The sequence below is a fragment of the Rhinatrema bivittatum genome, chromosome 14, assembly GCF_901001135.1.
Source record: "Rhinatrema bivittatum chromosome 14, aRhiBiv1.1, whole genome shotgun sequence".
In the NCBI taxonomy this organism is placed as follows: Eukaryota; Metazoa; Chordata; class Amphibia; order Gymnophiona; family Rhinatrematidae; genus Rhinatrema; species Rhinatrema bivittatum.
Genome location: NC_042628.1, coordinates 50841323 through 50862499, shown reverse-complemented (window position 1 = coordinate 50862499; position 21177 = coordinate 50841323). Strand labels below are relative to the sequence as shown.

Here is a 21177-nt window from a genome sequence, read left to right as displayed (position 1 = left end):
GCGATTAAGAAATGCAGTAAATGTAAATGTCTTTGGGAAGGCATTTTCCAAATATCATGTGCCCAGATAAATGGACGATTTGAAAATAGCAATCTGTGTGTGTGTGGGTAAATGTTGTGGAGCAACTTCTGCACTTTTACCCAAATTGAGTGATGGGCTGAGGGGAGTGGAGGTGTTAGGGCAGGGATTGTGACGACATGCGGACTTTTGAAAATTGGATAAAGGAAATAGTGCCTGCAGAGTCTTGCGTCTTTTTTTTCTGTGGGCACTTTTGAAAATACGAAAAAATAGATGCTGTGTTGCAGCGTGCACCCCTAGGCACTCCTCTGCTCTGTGGAACAAAACTCCCACTTTTACCCACAGGGATTTCCATACTGCCTGCATGGCTACAATGTTTGTGGTCCAGGTCCTTTTTTTTTTTTTCACCCGTTGACTTATGCACTGGTTCTGAAAGGGAAAGTCTGTGCATGCTTTCACTTTGAAAAAAAGAAGAAGGTCCCTGCAGAGATTTTCGTCAGAGCCTATTTTTCCCCCAGACATGTTTTCCAGCAATTTTCAGATAGGCGGTTTCCGTGCAGAAAAACGCCATTCATCCATGTATTAGCTTTGAAAATTGTATTCCGTGGGGGCAGCCTTCCAGCCGCCTGTAAACGCAAGTATGCATGTGCTTTCACTTTCAGAATTGTCTAAGTGAAAAAAAAATCCCCGCAGCTGCTTTTTATGTGGGCAATTTTTCAAACTAAAAATTCACATCTACTTTTGAAAATTGCAAACCACACCCCCAACTCTGTCCCCAGCAGCGCCTCCCCTACTGCAGGTAAAAGTGCGCATGGAATGGCACTTTTACCCACCCAGCCAGGGTATGTTTCAAAAAGCCCATTTCTATGGGGAAAGTGCCAGATTTTTTTTATACATAAATGGCTTTGAAAATTACCCTGTGGATGTCACGGAGGGCTCCAGGCTGCTGTTTTCATCTTCAGTTTGCTGACATGAGAGGAGAGTGCTCTCGCTCCCTCTCTTCCTTGTCAGCATTGGGGACTGGGTTCGTCTGTAACTCACTGTGTAGTGCTAAGTGTTTTATCACAAATCCTGACTTGTTTCTCCTGAACAGGGAATCCCGATGGAAGGATCCAATGTGGAGCAGATCACCTGGGGGAGCAGGTCATGCTCCGATGTTCCTGGCCCGGGGGGTCTCCCGCCGCCAACGTTCAACTAGTATTCCAGAATATCAGTGAAACCCAACAGAATGAGGTGACAAGAGTTGTGCCCCAGGGCAACGTTACTGCAGGGGACCTTCTTACCTGCCATGGCAACCAAATCAACAAAGAGGACTCCTGCTCCAGTGTTTTTGGTGAGAGCTTAGAGTTTCTTTCATCTTCCAGGAGATTAATCCGTAGGGCTGCAGAATCACGAGACCATGAGACCCAAGCCCATAGCAAAGTATCTGCCAACAGTTCCTTTAAAGAGGGAACTGGACTCCACTCACAGGAGAAGCTTAGAAGGTTTCAAAGAACTTTACTGCAGACAGAAACAAATATCTAAACAGTGAAAAGTGGCTAAAATAGGAAAGAAACGAGTAACAGTCTCTCTTACTTGCTCTGGTGGACCCTAACCACCTTAGATCAGGCTAATCTGTTTGCCCAGAAACAGGCCGATTCAGTAAAAGTCGCGGGAGAGCAGGCGAGCGCGCACACAGGCCACTCTCCTGTGCGCGCTATTCAGTATTTAAATGAGGGCCCACGGTAAAAGGAGGTGCTAGGGACACTAGCTCGTCCCTAGCGCCTCTTTTTTGACAAGAGCGGCGGCTGTCAGCGAGTTTGACAGCGGACGCTCAATTTTGCTGGCGTCGGTTCTCAAACCCGCTGACAGCTCTTCTGGCCTTGTATTTGTCCACCTCGGGAAGCGCCTATCTTGGACGCCGTGAAAAGCTGGCCACTCTGAAGCTGAGATAGGCGCTCAGCCAGGCGCTTATCAAGCCGCTTGTGCTCTGTTCATGGCAGAAACATCTGCACAATCGGGCGCCCAGAAAGGCGCCTAGTTACTGTTGCCGCTCGGGTGCGACCAAGTAAGTGCCTAGCTCAGCGCCCGAGTGGCAACGGTAGCTAGGCGCCCATAAAGACTAGGCGCTTTACTGAGTCGCGAATGTATGCTGACAGGTGCCCTGAAAGGAGCCTAGCTACCATTGTCATTCTGGCGTGACCAAGTAAGCGCCTAGCTCAGTGCCGAGCAGCAACGGTAGCTAGGCTCCTTTCAGGTCACCCGTCAGCATACATTCGCAACCCAGTAAAGCGCCTACCCTTTATGGGCACCTAGCTACCGTTGCCGCTTGGGCGCTGAGCTAGGCGCTTACATGGTCGTGAATCTATACGTTTTGACACCCAGGAAAGCGCCTAGCTAAACTGGCCACTTGGATGCCAAGATAGGCGCTCAGCTAGCTGGTTTTCAGGACACTCAGACACCGACATAGGCCCCACCGAGTTGGTGCTGACACTTAACACGTGCGCTGACCATGTCGGTAAAAATCCCACATTAAAAAACCCACACTAGAACTAGTGCAGCTCCCTGTATTGCCTATGATTAGCCAATCGCCTCCTTTGCATGCCGTTACCATGCATTCGTGCAGGAAAAACCGTGGGTCTGGGAGCGCGTTTGTACCGCTTTTTTCCCCACGCACAAAACCCTTTTAACATCCCAATATAGGGTTTGTGCAGGAAAGCATGCATACAAAACCACGGCAGCTTCAGCGCACCTTATTACATCAGCGCCTGTGAGAGGTAACTGCCGTGCTGTATGTATCTGTACTCCATGGCAGGGGGCTGGGGAGGGGGGTGTACAGTTCCTGGATTCTTGGAGAATATTAATGGACTGCTCTCTTAACCAGCTAAAGCTAAGGGATATATATATGCAGCACGTTCCTCTGGGGGCTTCAATCTCCCAGGGGAAGAGATGATGATAATCTCCCTAATTCTCATAGATTCAAGTGTGAATGATTCCGTAGACAAAGTATGATATCTTACACTTTTAAACTGCCTTCCTCAAACATAAGTTCAACCCAAAGCAGTTTATAGCAATAAATGTTCAAATACATCATAATAATCATTAATCATAATACATCAATAAAATACATAAAATCTACATCAATAAAAATATAAATACATTAATAATAGATCTGAAAGGAGAAAGCATGGATTTTTTTACATACCTTAGCCCTGGCCCATTTGTTTGAGAAAAGATGCTATGTTTGATACTCAGATGAATATCAATGGCTTTTGAATGCAAAATATATGACAAATACAAAGGTTTCACTAGTTTCTCCTCTAAAATGACATTATTATATACCCATCCTTCATAGATCCAAGTGTGAATGCTTCTCTGAGAGAGTGATCGCCCCGTTTATTTAATAACTCTCATCCTTCAGAGATTGAGAATGATTCTGGAGGTGAAATGAAACTGAACCCTTTAATAACACGCATCTGCACAGATGGACTCATTCGCTGTCCCTTTATTTCCTTCAGCGGCTCCTCAGGCTCCGACCTTGAGCAATGGCAGCACGACCTCCATCAGAGAAGGCGACAAGGTGGTTCTGGAAGTGATTCTTGGCAGCAGCTCCTCGGGTGCAGCCAAAGCTTCTCCTGCCTTGATCCTGCCAGCCAACTTCACCTGGATCTACCAGACAACATTAATCATCCAACCCAGTGAGAAGTTCCAGATTTCCTCAGGCAATTATTCCTCCAGGCTGCAGATTTCGCAGGTCACGCTGGAGGACCACGGAGGCTACATCTGTGAGGCAAGGAGCTTCATGGGAAAAACAAACTTTTACTTCATTGTGAATGTTACAAAAGAACCAGGTAATGCTCCTCCATATGAGAATATTACTGATGTATGATTTTTAACTGGATGAACGTGGAGAGGAGACCCTTATTAATCCCTTCTCAAGAATATTGTGTGAGAGCATTATCTTCTGCATACAGAGGGGAATGACAGAGAATATCTGCACTACAGTTACAAATAACTGTGCTCTATAGATTGTTTGTTTTATAGAGGGTCTCACCCCTGTGCATTAATGTGTTGGAAGGTTTCCCCTCTTATATCAGTGTATTATGGAGCTATCACCCCTATATACTGATGCATTGTAGGGGGCTTTTGCCATTGTTGGTTAATGTGCGGTATAGGGATAACATTCCTGTGTACCCCCCTATTTATTAATGTTAGAACAGATTCTTCCCCCTGTGCATTGAGGTGTTAGAGAGAGAATGTAATCCCTGCATCCTGAGCAATTCCTTCTCTTTTAGTGATTCCAGTTCCAGCCTCACAGGGTCTCTCTGTGGGCGCCATCGTTGGAATTGTTATAGGAGTCCTGGCGGGAGTGGCGCTCATCGGGCTCATTGTGTACCTCATCTTGAGAAGGAAGAAGAAAAGTAAGACAGACTCACCTCATTCTCCTGTATTTTTATTAACCAGTGAGTCGGAGGGTTAAGCTAGTTAGTTAGTTGTATTTGTTAGATCTCCTTTCCTTGATTAAAATCAAGGCAATGCCTGATAAAAACATATAAATAGCAATCACATTATCTTGAGAGGGAGGCGTGAATTGTAATATTTTCTTTTTTTTTTCTTCTGCAGGTAATGCAGCAAACTCAGTCGGGTATGTTACGCGTCCTGTTAAATAAATGGAGTGTTCAGATTCAGAAAACTTTACTGGCATGCCAGGATGTAGATGCTGCCAAAGTAGTACACCCTGGAGCAGCTTTTCAAAAGGGCCTATCCAGCTGACTTTTTATTGGATATGAAATTTTAGTTGGTTCTTGCTTGTGATTCACGTAACCCGCCCCGAACTTTGGAAAGTGCGGGATAGAAGCAATTTCAAATCAGTCAAATAAACAAACGTTGGCCAGTTGGATCTGAGCCTCTGAAAACCCTGCCCTGCAGTGCAGCTGCGTTCTGCCATCGCTACACACGCGGAAGCCAATACAGTTAACCGGATGAGTTTTTCCAGTTAAATCTAAACGGTCTAAAGGGTAATTGGGCCGAGTTGTCCGGTTAACTCTCGGCCTGCTATTTAGCTGACCGGAGATACCCCAGGGACTTCGGCCAGGAAACACTGAATTCAGTGCTGAGCCTCAGGAGCCACCTTCACTGCCACCTCTTTCTTGGCTGGCTAAATATTGTCCGGGCAACAGTTTGCTCAGACACAATGTATCTATGACTTGGAGGAAATGTGAAAATATCAGTTTGTCTGCCTGACTCCAAAAGTGAGTTGGACAATCCCTTTCAATCCCAACCCCACTCAGAAGGTGGCCACTCCCAGGGCAGGGTTTGGTCAGGTCGGGGGAATTTAAACTTGGATTTATCAAGCCACGATGTTTTTATCATGGTAGGGGCCCAATGTCGCACGGCGAGGAGGCAGTCTCCCGTTACTTTGCCCCTCCCTGACAAAATATCGTCGCCTTCTTTTGTCACAAGGAAAAAGTCTGCAAGGGGGAAAAAAACATGGCTGGTGCCTATTAAACTCATGATGGCGGGCCCCCAACTCACGGGGCTGCCATTGATTTAAAGGGAAACGCAACCTGACATGATTCCCCCCCCCCCCCCCCCCCCAAACAAACTAGTTTTAAAAGTCTCTGGGGTTCTTACTAGTGGTAGAGGAAAATGGTGCTGACCAGGCCCGGGGCTGAGAGGTGCCCCCGGCCTTCCACGACACCAGGGAGCTCTTTAAAAGTGGAGGGGGTCAGGGGGTGGGGGTCCCTATCTGACTTAATTATTAATGGAAAGGGTGGGGACGGATCTTGGGGATGGGAGTTTTTAAATAAAGGGTGTGTGGCTGAAATCGTGAGGAGGGTTTTGAATCAGGAGGCCAGGGCATCACCACGTGGTGCAGTGTTGTGTTTGTGGCATTGTGGACCCTTGGTCGCAATGGAGATGATTCAGCCCATGGGGAGGGGCCCCGAGGGAACCACTGCGATAGGCTGAACTCAGATAGCAGACACAGTTGGATAGAGTCTTTATTCTACTGCTGTATATAGATGGTGAAGCAGGAAGGTAAGGCACTGATCCACGAAGTGCCAGTACATTCAACAGGCTCAGTAGTGTAGTCTCACCCAGATGTTCACAATAGGCGGCAGCCCGCAGTGCGGGAAATGCCACGGCTGGTGGGTGGAGCTGGAGCACCAGATTGTAGAGGTACTCACGGAAAGAAGGCATCTTCCTGATGGTAGAATGATGGGACTGAAGGTCCGTGATGCAGGATAGATGGCTGGAAGGCCCTCGAGGAGCGAGTACCCGATAGTCCAATATCCTGAAATGTAGAGAGAGAGAAAGACCCCCGAGGAGCGGTTGGCTTTAGTTAGTAAGGACCCCAAAGGGTAGTTGCAAGCGAGAGACCCCCGAGGAGCGGGTGTCTAGAGCTTCTACACGAGCGAGACCCTTGGAGTGAATGGCGGCGTCTAAGTATGCAGCTTAGAGTGGTCAGAGTAGCTAAAACTGAAGTCCTTACTAACTCAAGGTGATAGCAGAAGCAGAGGCTTGATATACCCAGAGGTACTGATGTCATGCGGTGGGGCCGCCCCTGAGGTTCCCGCCATGACGTGTATTTGAGTGTCAGAGAGGTGCACGCTTGTGCCTTAGGAGGCCACGGGAGTGAGCATGGCAGACTGGGACGTCCATGCTCGTTTGGAAATGCCGAGACCCTTGGCACTCGGCACCGGAGGGAGCCATCTTGCCCAAGGAGAGTGAAAAAGGAGAAAAAGAGGTAAGGCAGAGCAGTCACAGCCATCTGCGACTGACGGACGCAACATGCAGTTTATTTTTTTTATTTTGGGGGGGGCGCCTCAAATGGTGGCACCAGGGTGGGCGAGGGGTCTACTAAGACCCCCGGTGGATTTTTTTTAAACTAGGTTTTTTTTTGGACAGGGTCCATGTCGGGCCACATGGCCCTTTAATCCTAGCGTGGGAGTATCGGTTTTCCCATGCTAGAATAACGTTTTCTGAAAAAGTGTAGATAACACGGCTGAAAATTCTCTAAGTCAGCCACGTTATTTTATTTACGTAGAATTTACTATGTATTAATTGCTTTGCAATGGGGTGAATGGTGGAGGGGTCCGTGAGTGATGGACTCTCTTCAGGTCAGTGCAAAGGTTTTAGGCACCTTAGATAAACTTTACAGCCTTACAGCCCCTCTTTCCCAGCCCTCACCACACATAATTAAAAACTGTGTATCATATTCATAGTCTTCTCAGGTAAAAATATTGCAGCAGGGAGGCGGATCACGGAGCTGTGGTGATTCAGACCCAAGGCAGGGGTAAACAACGGAGTCCGGTGGATAGTCCAAGGATCGAGGCAGGCAGCAGTATCCAGAGAACGGTCCAAGATTCAAGACAGGCAGCAGAATCCAGAGAATAGACCAAGGATCAAGGCCAGAAATCAGTCTGCGGGAGATAGGATCAGGACGTCATTTGCTGCTGTAGTGCCAACTAGAAAATCCTGTAAAAAAGATATTTCGTATTACATATATTGTAAAGTGCTTTGTGGGCTTGGCCCTCAGAAAGCCATGAATAAACTGAATTACAATTAGAATATAGTAGACCTCCCATACCAAAACAGCATTAACTGCCAGTACGAAAACAGTAACAACCCTACCTATGAAAAAGCAACACTGCACATATTATACCAGGCCCTAAAATATCAATACATGTCCTATTAGGAAAACAGAACAAGCCAGACTACTAAAGATCCTTACCCAGAAACTATATGCCAGCAGAATACCTCACCTCAGTCACACGTGCAGAACATAGATGACCCAGGGGCCGGTGCAAGGGTTTTAGGCCCCCTAGGAGAACCTCCTGCCTTGCACCCCCAGTCCCACCCTCATTCACTGAGACATTGCTCGTGGCTTGCTGAGTGTCTGCTTTTCTCGGCCATGAGCAGGATGGGCACTGCTTGTGGCCTGCCGAGTCTCTACTCCTCTTGGCCGTAAGCGGGATAGGCTCTGCTCGCGGTCCCACATGGCTGCTCTTCACCGCCCCCTAATCGATGGCGCCCTAGGTAACCGCCTATTTCGCCTAATAGGATGCACCGGCACGGGATGGACCCTCACCAAATACAGAATAAAATGACCATAAAGTTTAAACAGGAATGTGCAGACAAAAACTGACTGGAAACTGCAAGAAGCCAGACTATGTATGCAGTGCAACAATGGAAAAACAAAAACATTATCATTCCTCACAAAACAATTAGAAAATCAAGAAATTTAACACATCAATAAACAATTAGTATAGTAAAACTATACTAATAGGATAAGTATTTCAAAACACGTAACAAACATATCATTCAATAATTAAACTCAAGAACATTTTTAGAAAGTTCTCATAAGAACATAAGAACATAAGAAAATGCCATACTGGGTCAGACCAAGGGTCCATCAAGCCCAGCATCCTGTTTCCAACAGTGGCCAATCCAGGCCATAAGAACCTGGCAAGTACCCAAAAACTAAGTCTATTCCATGTAACCATTGCTAATGGCAGTGGCTATTCTCTAAGTGAACTTAATAGCAGGTAATGGACTTCTCCTCCAAGAACTTATCCAATCCTTTTTTAAACACAGCTATACTAACTGCACGAACCACATTCTCTGGCAACAAATTCCAGAGTTTAATTGTGCGTTGAGTAAAAAAGAACTTTCTCCGATTAGTTTTAAATGTGCCCCATGCTAACTTCATGGAGTGTCCCCTAGTCCTTCTACTATCCGAAAGAGTAAATAACCGATTCACATCTACCCGTTCTAGACCTCTCATGATTTTAAACACCTCTATCATATCCCCCCTCAGTCGTCTCTTCTCCAAGCTGAAAAGTCCTAACCTCTTTAGTCTTTCCTCATAGGGGAGTTGTTCCATTCCCCTTATCATTTTGGTAGCCCTTCTCTGTACCTTCTCCATCGCAATTATATCTTTTTTGAGATGCGGCGACCAGAATTGCACACAGTATTCAAGGTGCGGTCTCACCATGGAGCGATACAGAGGCATTATGACATTTTCCGTTTTATTCATCATTCCTTTTCTAATAATTCCCAACATTCTGTTTGCTTTTTTGACTGCCGCAGCACACTGAACCGACGATTTCAATGTGTTATCCACTATGACACCTAGATCTCTTTCTTGGGTTGTAGCACCTAATATGGAACCCAACATCGTGTAATTATAGCATGGGTTATTTTTCCCTATATGCATCACCTTGCACTTATCCACATTAAATTTCATCTGCCATTTGGATGCCCAATTTTCCAGTCTCACAAGGTCTTCCTGCAATTTATCACAATCTGCTTGTGATTTAACTACTCTGCACAATTTTGTGTCATCTGCAAATTTGATTATCTCACTCGTCGTATTTCTTTCCAGATCATTTATAAATATATTGAACAGTAAGGGTCCCAACACAGAACCCTGAGGTACTCCACTGTCCACTCCCTTCCACTGAGAAAATTGCCCATTTAATCCTACTCTCTGTTTCCTGTCTTTTAGCCAGTTTGCAATCCACGAAAGGACATCGCCACCTATCCCATGACTTTTTACTTTTCCTAGAAGCCTCTCATGAGGAACTTTGTCAAACGCCTTCTGAAAATCCAAGTATACTATATCTACCGGTTCACCTTTATCCACATGTTTATTAACTCCTTCAAAAAGTGAAGCAGATTTGTGAGGCAAGACTTGCCCTGGGTAAAGCCATGCTGACTTTGTTCCATTAAACCATGTCTTTCTATATGTTCTGTGATTTTGATGTTTATAACACTTTCCACTATTTTTCCTGGCACTGAAGTCAGGCTAACCGGTCTGTAGTTTCCCGGATCGCCCCTGGAGCCCTTTTTAAATATTGGGGTTACATTTGCTATCCTCCAGTCTTCAGGTACAATGGATGATTTTAATGATAAGTTACAAATTTTTACTAATAGGTCTGAAATTTCATTTTTTAGTTCCTTCAGAACTCTGGGGTGTATACCATCCGGTCCAGGTGATTTACTACTCTTCAGTTTGTCAATCAGGCCTACCACATCTTCTAGGTTCACCGTGATTTGATTCAGTCCATCTGAATCATTACCCATGAAAACCTTCTCCATTACGGGTACCTCCCCAACATCCTCTTCAGTAAACACCGAAGCAAAGAAATCATTTAATCTTTCCGCGATGGCCTTATCTTCTCTAAGTGCCCCTTTAACCCCTCGATCATCTAACGGTCCAACTGACTCCCTCACAGGCTTTCTGCTTCGGATATATTTAAAAAAGTTTTTACTGTGAGTTTTTGCCTCTACAGCCAACTTCTTTTCAAATTCTCTCTTAGCCTGTCTTATCAATGTCTTACATTTAACTTGCCAAACCAATGAAATATTTCAAAACAATCACAACAAATAACACCCAATAATTAAAACTAATAAGAATAAAAACATTCCCTGCTTTTCATACCTGGGATTTTATTTTATTTCCAGTCACCTTGAGATTGTCCTGGATTGTGGTAAGGGGGCTGCACAAACTTTATTTTTTCTCACATACTCGCACACTTACACACTTCCTCTCTCATATACACACTCGCACATGCATATAGGCTCTCTCTCTCTCTCTCACACATACACACGCAGGCTCTCTCACGATGCGCACACACACATTCTTTCAAGGCTCCCCCTCTCTTCTTTGGCCACTATGGGATGAGGTCCATGGTGCCCTACAGGCCACAGTGGGATGGGCTCCCTCAAAATTCGCTTTTCGGGCTGTGACAGGATGGGCTCTGTCACAGCCTCACTTTTTAGCAAGGTGAGGTGGCCACCACAAGAGTGTTATGGGGGACACTTTTTGCTGCTCCCAAAAATTTGCAACCTGAGGCAGCTACCTTACCCTATCTTATGATAGAACCAGCCCTGCTGTTTCTATTTCCCCAGTGTTGCGTTGCATACAATCTTGGCTTTTTGGGGTGTACAGTTCAGTTTTTGTCTTACATATAACATCATCATCCGTTCTGTGTTAATTATATCAACATTATCCTTTTTGCATCTTTTCATGAACATTTATTCTTTCTTTGATACATGTATTCTGCATTCAGACTCTGTAGTGTTAACAGATTGTCACTGCCTATATTTGTTATAAATAATGTTATCAGTAAAGCTGAAACGTTATAGGGCAGGGAGTGAGGAATTTCTGGGTTCTAATCCCCACTCTTCTACATATGCTGTGTATTCTGGGGCCTCAGTCTACAATGTTAAAAGGTGTGTTTTCTCTCATCACCCTCTCCAGACACCATCATATGCAAGCCAGACTATGCCACTTTCCACCTCAGAGGTGGCTACCTTTTTTGTTTCTATTGTGATAAGACCTGTTCTGGGAGAAAGGTACTAACTAAGGCAAAAACAATATTAGTCCAAGCAAAGCTATTGAGAAGATGGGGATAGAGGTTCAAGTGCTGAATCTGTTGTTCAAATCCCTAACTATCTTTGTTCAACATTATTTCAGGTTACAAGCTGCAAGTCACCAACCAGGTATAAATTGCTGCTTTATCTCCACGGGTTAATTTGTATTATAAACACAGTAGGAATGAGAAAAAGAATCCCAGGCAATGTTGAGGAAGGTGATTGGACAGCTCAGTGAAAGGGGCGGTATGGTTAAGAAGGGATTAGATCAACCCTCAAGAATACCATTGCAACGATGGAGCCGAGATGAGGTTGACACTACCTGAAGAGAAGATCCAAAAGGGCCTTGTCGTTGGGAGGCGGATCACGGAGCTGTGGTGATTCAGACCCAAGGCAGGGGTAAACAACGGAGTCCGGTGGACAGTCCAAGGATCGAGGCAGGCAGCAGTATCCAGAGAACGGTCCAAGATTCGGGACAGGCAGCGGGCAGCAGAATCCAGAGAATAGACCAAAGATCAAGGCCAGAAATCAGTCCGCGGGAGACGTCGGGGAGCAACGGAGAGAACAGGGGCCAGGAAGCAGGAAAACACAGTCAGGAAGAACAGCAGGGTAGGAACACAGGGTGGAACACAGAATCAGAAATAAGAGCAAAACAAGCAGCTTCTCCGAGGAGACGAACTGTTGCAGAGATAAGGCTGAAGAGCAGGGACTAGGTTTAAGTAGTCCCTGCTTGATGACATCAGATGGGAACCGCGGGAAATTCTCCCGCCGCGGTCACTTTAAGAGCTTGAGAGAGGCGCGCACGTGCCTAAGCTGGTGTCGGGTGATGCGGCGTTCCTTGCTGCAGTGAAGAGGCGCAGCGGTGGCGATGGTTTCCTGCCGTCCACAGAGGAGGAGGGAACAGTACCCAGGCCCCGATTGGTGAGCGAAGCCGGCCGTGGGACTCTATGGCCGGCAAGCGCAACAAATACCAGTGGCAAATTCACAAAATGTGAGTGATTGCAGTGCAGCTGCCCTCACCTTGCCCCACCCCCATCTCCCAGCTGATCAGTCCCCAGCAGAGGAGAGCGGGAGGTGTACTCTAAACCAGAATTGGCAGCATAGATACATAGGGAGGATAACTTTCAAACAATTGCGTGCGGTGGCATAGGCAGGTATATATGGCCACGTGTAGTTTTACCCCACAGTACTTTATAACATGTACATTTCACATACGCGTGCATTATAAAATGTGTATATAAGCTGTATTTCAATGAATTGAATGTGCGTTCTTTACCCACCTATTTAAAAAACATATGCGCATATATTTTATATGCAAAAGTAAAATAGGATTTACATGCATAAGTTGGTGTATTTTAATACATATGTGCCTGAGTGAAATTACCAGTTTTATCAATTAGTCCACCAGTTTGCCCAGTACTTCTTCAGGTCATTGTGTCCCTCCTGGTTCTCCAGCCTGAACCTCCAGGTCACCCAGATTTCCCACTCAGTCAGTACTACACAATAAACACATTTAATATCACTTACACCAGATATTTAGCAGGTGTAAAAACATGCAATTTGGAAAAAGTATGCGTGCATTTTTTAAAATAGCAACTTACATGCGTAAATATTGGCCCCCAACCAGGAATACCTCTAGTTCGCTCTTTTTTACACACATGTGCTTGTAAAAGTGAAAATACGTGCATATTTTGGGCTTCTATAAAATATGGAATATGCAAACAGAGACTACTTATATATATATACTCATTTTTATGCACGTAATGTTTGAAAATTCACCTTTGAGTGCAGGACCCTGAGCCAGTGTGCGCACAATCATAGTTGCCACAGCACCTGCACCTACCTCTTCTTCCCAAATCAAGAGGAAGGATTGGCCTTGCCAGTGGGACTATGAAGGCAAGCCCTCACTTAGTGCAGCCATGTTGACACTTCTGTTTCAGAGCGCAGCCCCACCCACCTCTGCTGGAACCAATCAACTAGAGGGGGAGGAGAGGAGTGGCATTAGGGAAGAGCAGTGGGCAGAGAAGTGAAAGCACAGGGAGTACAAGTTGAATTTTGGTCTAATTCTTGAGGCTGGCTAAGATGGATTGGAGGGTGACTCAACGAAAGGGGACTGACTTGTTTCTGGAAAGGGATTGGATGAATCAGGAAGAGATGCGTGGAAGGGAGCTGGATGACTCAATCATAATGATTGGGTGACTTGGGAGACTGGTGGTGGTACACTATGCACGGGAAGTTTGCACCGAGAGTTATAACTGTATGAGCAATGAGTTTAAGAGCCAAGAAGTGGAAAAGAAATCTCATAAATAAATACATTAAAAACTAAACATGATAGGACACAGTGTTGAAATGAAGTGTCATTTAGGTGTGGCTTGCACTAGCCAAAGTGACTAGCACTTAATGCACAAATAATATAATCGTTCACACCTATTTTTTTTTCTTTTAATAATTTTGAGTTTTTGTTAAGAAAATTTTTATCAATTTATATAAGGTCCAATTTGGCTTGTCAAACATTTGTTTTCGTAAATATGCCCCTATAGGGTACTATTGAGAATAATGCAAAATACTGTGAATAATTATTGCAAAGTAAGTCAAAGTTTCAGTTCAGGTCTAACAAAATATCACTCCAGCAGCCAAACTGCCAGGTCCAGAAAAACGTTTTTCAAACTAGATGTGAATGATTGCATTTGTGCATAAGAGCGGGTCACTTTCACACAGCTGTATGTCACCTCATTTCAGCACTGTTTCAGGGCTAGCGTTTTCCCATCGTATTTCGTTGTCACTGAGCTTAATTTTAGAACTTGTAGGTCCCACTGGACTAAATTGTCCCAAATTGTGTTACAGCTGAGACAGTGTATGCCCAAGTAGACACAACATCTAGCAAACAAGGTGAGTGCTCTTCTCTATTTCCCATTTCTGACTCTGTTAAGAGAAATAGCTTGTAATTGAATACAGCTGATATTAACAATGTGTTATATCTAATTAACTTCAACACTTAGATCTTTCAATAAGGCTAATGAGTAGCATAATTGCATAGATAGTAGTCCTGACTTGAGATGCCTGAGACTGTGGATACAGACCCCATAAGAGGGCAGTAGCAATGATAAAGGCGGGGAGGATGCAAGTGGGGCTGATGAGGGCATTATTGAGAAGGGATGAGGGGGCTAAAGCTGCTGCTGCTTTGGGAGGAAGTGACGTCATCCCAGCAGATGGCTGCCTAAACCCGAGTCTCCCTCAACACATTCTACAATCTCCTAACATCGAGCACTTCTGTGCACAATTTCTAATCTAACAACTCCCAATGGCAACTGGATTAGCAGCAGATGTCGAATCGGTGGAAAACACTTGACTTAAAGAAGTACTCTTACCATAAACTAGCTTTGGAAGGAGAGCCCGCAGGAGCTATAATGGCGGCCACACGAGAAGCCTTGGATGAGCCGTGCAAAGATGCAGGCAGCCCGCCTACCGATGGCGACGAGCTGCCTACAAAGGTGGAAATGAAAAGCTGGTTTGCCGAGCTGAAAAAAGAAATAACAGCTAATACCGCTGACATTATGCCCTCGATTGAGGAGCTAAAGGGGGACATTGCTGAAAATGGCCGCCGAATATTTGAAGTTGAAACCAGGACGGAAGCAAACGGCCAAGAGATTAAAGCAAACCAGGAAAAACTGAATGTCATGCAGTCTGAGATGGAGCGTCTTCAGGAAAAGGTGGAAGATCTCGAAAATAGATCTAGACGTCACAATCTCAGCTTTCGAGGCATCCCGGAGCTGCCTGAATATTCGGACTGCGTGACTGTAGTGGCTCAAATCAGCGCCATGCTGCTTGGAGAAGGAGCGGGTACATCCCCAGCCGAACAGGGCATGGAAGTAAAATAGCACGAGCACATAGAGTGTTCGGACCCCGAGTCAATAATTTACCAAAAGATATTATAGCCTGCTACCACGAATTTGCCATCAAAGAAAAAATAGCTGGGATAGCGCGACAACAACTTACATGGGAGTGGCAGGGACATAAGATCATGATATTTATCGATCTCTCCCCTATCACTATTAAGAAACGAAGGGACTTTAAACCCATTATGGATCTCCTACGTAAGGACAACATCAGATACAGATGGCTATTCCCATTCGGGATTAGTTTTACAGTGAAGGGAGAGGGTCATCGTGTGAAAACACCAGTGGAGGCCTCTCAAGTACTGCGGGTGGCGGGATTTCCAGAGATAGCGGAGCTACCAGGAAGTATGAAGCCTCCCGGCCAAAAGATAGACCCTCCACGTTGGCAAAGGGTGAATAGAGGGGACAAAAGGTTATGTCGGCATCCTGATTTTGCCTCTCAGGGAAGAGAACCAGCATAACATGGACACGCGAATATTTAATGGTTGTTGGAATGGTAGTAAGTGACCTGTTCAAGATTCACACAGACGGAGCTGCAAGAACAATGCTTATAAGGTTACAAGTTGTTAATGGACAGGGATACATGTTAATCATTAATCAGTATTCTTACTCCTGTCCCTAGAGGACAGAGTTCAAATGTTGTCTGATTTTGGGCAGGTTCATGGGTAACTAAGAGGTATTTTGTATGCTAGAGAGTATTATTTATTTATTTATTTATTTATTTATTTAAGTTCTTTTAATATACCGATGCTCAAGACAAGGTCTTATCGTACCGGTTTACAATAAACAAGGGGGGGGGGGGGGAACCAGTTAACACAGGAAGCAAAGAGTTACATTAAAACAGGGAAGTCAAACATGGTTGTTTGAAGAAAAAGGGATAGATTAACAATTTCTATTCTAAATGTATAGAAGAGCCGCTAAGCAAGGAGTGGTTGCTTCTCTGGTAAACTTAAATACACATTTACATAGTGGAGATTCAATTGAAAAGTTAATATACGCGAGCGGTTCTAGAATAGCAGATCCTTAGTGAAGTTGGAAGAGGACGCAACCGAGGGGTGGCGGTCCTTGCGGATACCATGGGTTTCTTCAGCGATAAGCTTGGGCAAAGAGCCAAGTTTTCAATTTTTTTCTGAATGTGAGATGGCAATGTTCCTGGCGTAGGTCTGGTGGGAGAGAGTTCCAGTGATGTGGTCCTGCAGTGGATAGCGCTCGTTTTTTGATGGAGTTATGTTTCGTGGATCTGCTAGGAGGAACCTGGAGGGAGCCTCTGTATGCAGATCTGGTTGGCCTTGATGAGGAGTGTAATTTGAGGGGTATGGTGAGTTGCAGAGAGGATTGCTGATATATGGATTTGTGAATGATGTTCAGAGTCTTGAAGAGTATTCTGAAGTGTATGGGAAGCCAATGTAGTATTTTTAGTATCGGTGTGTTGTGGTCCATCCTGCGTGTGTTAGTAAGGATCCTGGCTGCTGCGTTTTGCAGCATCTGAAGAGGTTTAGTGGAGGAGGCCGGGAGACCAAGCAGGAGAGCATTGCAATAGTCAATTTTTGAGAATAGTATGGCTAGAAGGACAGAACTGTAGTCATGGAAATGAAGGAGAGGTCTTAATTGTTTTAGGACCTGAAGTTTATAAAAGCCCTCTTTTGTGGTGTTGTTAATGAATTTTTTAAGGTTCATTCTGGAGTCTAGGGTGGCTCCAAGGTCTTTCACTTGACTTACTGATGGTATGTTTGTGGTGCTGGCAGGTGGGTTATTATCGTTGGGGGAGATGACCAGAAGTTCGGTTTTGGATGTATTGAGAACCAGTATTAAGATTTCAGATTACAAGTAGTCGATTTGGGAAAGACTACTGTTGGGATGCTTGATTCCTCCTTTATTAAGACAGTATGGCCCTGGGAAAGGGAGCATGCTGTGGGGGAGATGGGAAAGCTGGGGGCGGAAATGGAGGTAGACTATCTTACTTGCTTCTTGGTATGGAGTATGGGTGGGCATTACCACTATGCAGGCATACACGAATCATGGTGCTGCCGGGATTGACGGCCTTGACCAACCCGTCCTCATCCCCACACATTACATTTCCATGATGACCTTAAGCATTATGTCCCTTAATGTTAAGGGACTGAATATGCCTTTAAAACGGTAATCCCTATTTGCTGAGCTGAATCAGCATCATGTCATGATAGCCCTCGTTCAGGAAACCCACCTGAAGAAGCGCTATGAACGCTTACTTAAGCACCATAACTATCCTAAGCAATATTGGGCCGCTAGACCCCTTTCTCATAAATATTTAGGAGTAGGAATTTTAATGCAAAAAGATCTGATTTATGAAGAAATAACATGTCACTCTGACCCAGAGGGTCGATACTTGATCCTAGTCATTGCTATTGGAGGGGAAAAATACTCACTGATAAGTTCCTGCGGCCCAAATACTGCCCAGGGTTCCTATTTGGAAAACCTATCCCAGGTTATCGATCACTGTGCTGAGGGCCATCTGATCCTGGGAGGCGATTTTAATATGACAGTAAACCCTAGATTGGATAATTCTCATGGCAACGCTCATACCCCGTGGAAGGACCGACAAGTCCTTCAAAGATTTGTGCAACGCCACGGCTTAATCGATACCTGGAGAGTTTGGCACCCTAAAATAAGGAATTACACCTTTTTTTTCCAGGGCACATAAAACTTACTCCAGAATTGATTACCTATTTGTGGCGAAAAGTTGTTCCAACCAGGTTAGCCAACCGTCTATAGGCCCTATTACATGGTCGGATCATGGCCCAGTTTTCATACAATTTCATATCTCTGGGTATGATAAAGGGCAGCAATATTGGAAGCTCAATGATAGCCTCCTTGAAGATGAGGAATTTTACCTGCAGGTGCACTCTGATATCCAGGAATACTTGAGGATTAATGATACTCCTGATGTTTCTCCCATGGTATTATGGGACTGTCTCAAACCTGTATTAAGGGGTAAATTTATAGCTAGAGGGGCATATGTAAAGAGGTGCAAACAGCGGGATAAGATGGACACACTTCAGCAATTGCAATGCTTGGGGTTCGTACATTCGGCCACAGGGGATTCCAGTCTTTTAACACAAATGGACAAGCTGCGTCATTATCTGACAGAAATTGAAGCAGCTCAGATATCCCGCCAGCTAGAATGTACTAAGCAGTTATACTATGAGGGGGGAAACAAGGCTGGTAGACAATTAGTCCGTAAATTGAAGACCCAACACACTCAAAATCATATTGTAAAGCTAAAAGCTGAAAATGGGCAGATATTAACTTCTAATGCAGAAATACGCCAACGATTTATACGCTTCTACTCGGAATTATATGCATCTACTACTAACATAAGCCAGTCCGAGATAGAGGGTTATTTGCAACAAACGCATGTACCGCAGATAACCCCCGAAGCACAAAAATTTCTAGTTCGGGACATTACAGCGGCAGAGGTCAAATGGGCAATTAAATCTCTGAAATCGGGCGAGTCGCCAGGGCTGGATGGCTTCACGGCGCCCTTTTATAAAAAATTTGTTGCTTTGCTGGTGCCCCCATTGGTCACTCTTTTTAAGTCTTTACAGGGGACGCATTTGCTCTCCCAGGTAGCTAATCTTGTGGGGGTGACTCTTACATAGAAACATAGAAACATAGAAATGACGGCAGAAGAAGACCAAACGGCCCATCCAGTCTGCCCAGCAAGCTTCACACATTTTTTCTCTCATACTTATCTGTTTCTCTTAGCTCTTGGTTCTATTTACCTTCCTCCCCCACCATTGAAATATCTAACTTGATTAGTTAGGGGTAGTAGGGGTAGTAACCGCCGCAATAAGCAAGCTACACCCATGCTTATTTGTTTTACCCAGACTATGTTATACAGTCCTTATTGGTTGTTTTTCTTCTCCCCTGCTGTTGAAGCAGGGAGCTATGCTGGAAATGCGTGATGTATCAGTCTTCTCCCTTGCCGTTGAAGCAGAGAGCCATGCTGGATATGCATCGAAAGTGAAGTATCAGACACATTTGGTTGGGGTAGTAACCGCCGTAACAAGCCAGCTACTCCCCGCTTTGTGAGTGCGAACCCTTTTTTCTTCTCCCCTGTCGTTGAAGCAGAGAACTATGCTGTATATGCATTGAAGGTGAAGTATCAGGCTTATTTGGTTTGGGGTAGTAACCGCCGTAACAAGCCAGCTACTCCCCTCTTTGTGAGTGTAAATCCATTTTTCCACATTTCCTCTTGCTGTTGAAGCTTAGAGCGATGTTGGAGTCACAGTAAGCATGTGTATGTTTATTGAATAAGGGTATTGTCTCCAGGCAGTAGCTGTCATTCTGGTGAGTCACCCACTCTTCATTGGCGGCCTCTTGACTTTATGGATCCACAGTGTTTATCCCACGCCCCTTTGAAGTCCTTCACAGTTCTGGTCTTCACCACATCCTCCGTAAGGGCATTCCAGGCGTCCACCACCCTCTCCGTGAAGAAATACTTCCTGACATTGGTTCTGAATCTTCCTCCCTGGAGCTTCAAATCGTGACCCCTGGTTCTGCTGATTTTTTTCCTACGGAACAGGTTTGTCATTGTCTTAGGATCATTAAAACCTTTCAAGTATCTGAAAGTCTGTATCATATCACCTCTGCTCCTCCTTTCCTCCAGGGTGTACATATTTAGATTCTTCAATCTCTCCTCGTACGTCATGCGATGAAGATCCTCCACCTTCCTGGTCGCCCTTCTCTGTACCGCTTCCATCTTGTCTTATTGCTAAGCCGGGCCGTGACCCAACGGTCTGCGGATCATACCGCCCCATTTCATTAATAAACTTAGATATGAAAATTCTAGCTAAAATACTGGCCCATAGGCTTAATGTGTCTCTCCCTGGGTTGATACACACTGACCAATCCGGCTTTATCCCAGGCCGAATGGCATCGGACAATGTCCGCAAGACAGTAGATGCCATGTGGTGGGCACGTTCTCAAGATATCCCCCTATTACTTCTCGCCCTAGATGCCGAAAAGGCTTTTGATTATGTACACTGGCCATTTTTGTTCCAGACCATGCAATTATTCAACCTGGGGGACAAATTCATAACTTGGATTAAAAAATTATATGAAGCACCCACAGCCTGCTTAAAAATCAATGGGGGTATTCCCGTCCGTTTGAAGTTCGGCGTGGGACCAGGCATGGCTGTCCACTTTCTCCCTTACTGTTTGCCCTCTTTTTAGAACCCTTTGCCCAACATATTAGATGCAACAACTCAATCAAAGGGATTCAGGTTGGCGAAATCTCTTCAAAACTGTCCCTCTTTGCCGATGATATTCTGTTTACCCTTACTGAACCCTCACAGTCATTGCGAGCAGTCACAGAAGAAATAACAGCCTTTAGCTTAGTATCTGGTTTCACAATCAATTGGGAAAAATCTGAATTATTGAATGTCTCTCTGCCCTCTGCCCTCTGCCAATATAGCCCAGCTTAAACAGGATTACCCCTTTAAATGGGCCAACCAAAAAATAAAATACTTGGGGATATATTTGAGCACCGATGGTGATCTGTTTCAATTAAACTACCCATCGCTTATGGCTAAAATATATCAAAACCTTGAGGAGTGGGACAGGTACCACATATCATGGTTAGGGCAGCTAGCAGTATTAAAGATGAACATTATGCCTCGGATTTTATACCTGATGCTAACATTGCCAGTCATAATACCTGCGAAACTACTGGATAAATGGCAAAAAAGGTTAAACAAATATTTATGGAAGGGGAAAAGATCCAGAATAGTGAAAGAGACACTGTATTTAACCAGACATCGAGGTGGACTGGGAATGCCTAATCTTTCTCGATATTATGGAGCTACTCAGCTTAAAGCGGCAGTAGAATGGCACAATACTAAACATTGTAAAGCCTGGGCAC

General features: G+C 44.9%; 1 protein-coding gene across 2 annotated transcripts in view; it reads left to right on the top strand.

The window, feature by feature from the left end:
• Window positions 1-21177, top strand: part of LOC115075843 (carcinoembryonic antigen-related cell adhesion molecule 1-like) — an 85906-nt gene that overhangs the window by 61788 nt on the left and 2941 nt on the right. For both annotated transcript variants that reach the window (XM_029576690.1, XM_029576689.1), the window contains 6 exons: window positions 1112-1351; window positions 3516-3848; window positions 4293-4418; window positions 4621-4642; window positions 11483-11508; window positions 14224-14268. In XM_029576690.1, coding sequence (XP_029432550.1) covers window positions 1112-1351; window positions 3516-3848; window positions 4293-4418; window positions 4621-4642; window positions 11483-11508; window positions 14224-14268 — 792 coding nt within the window. The remainder of the gene's footprint in view (window positions 1-1111; window positions 1352-3515; window positions 3849-4292; window positions 4419-4620; window positions 4643-11482; window positions 11509-14223; window positions 14269-21177) is intronic.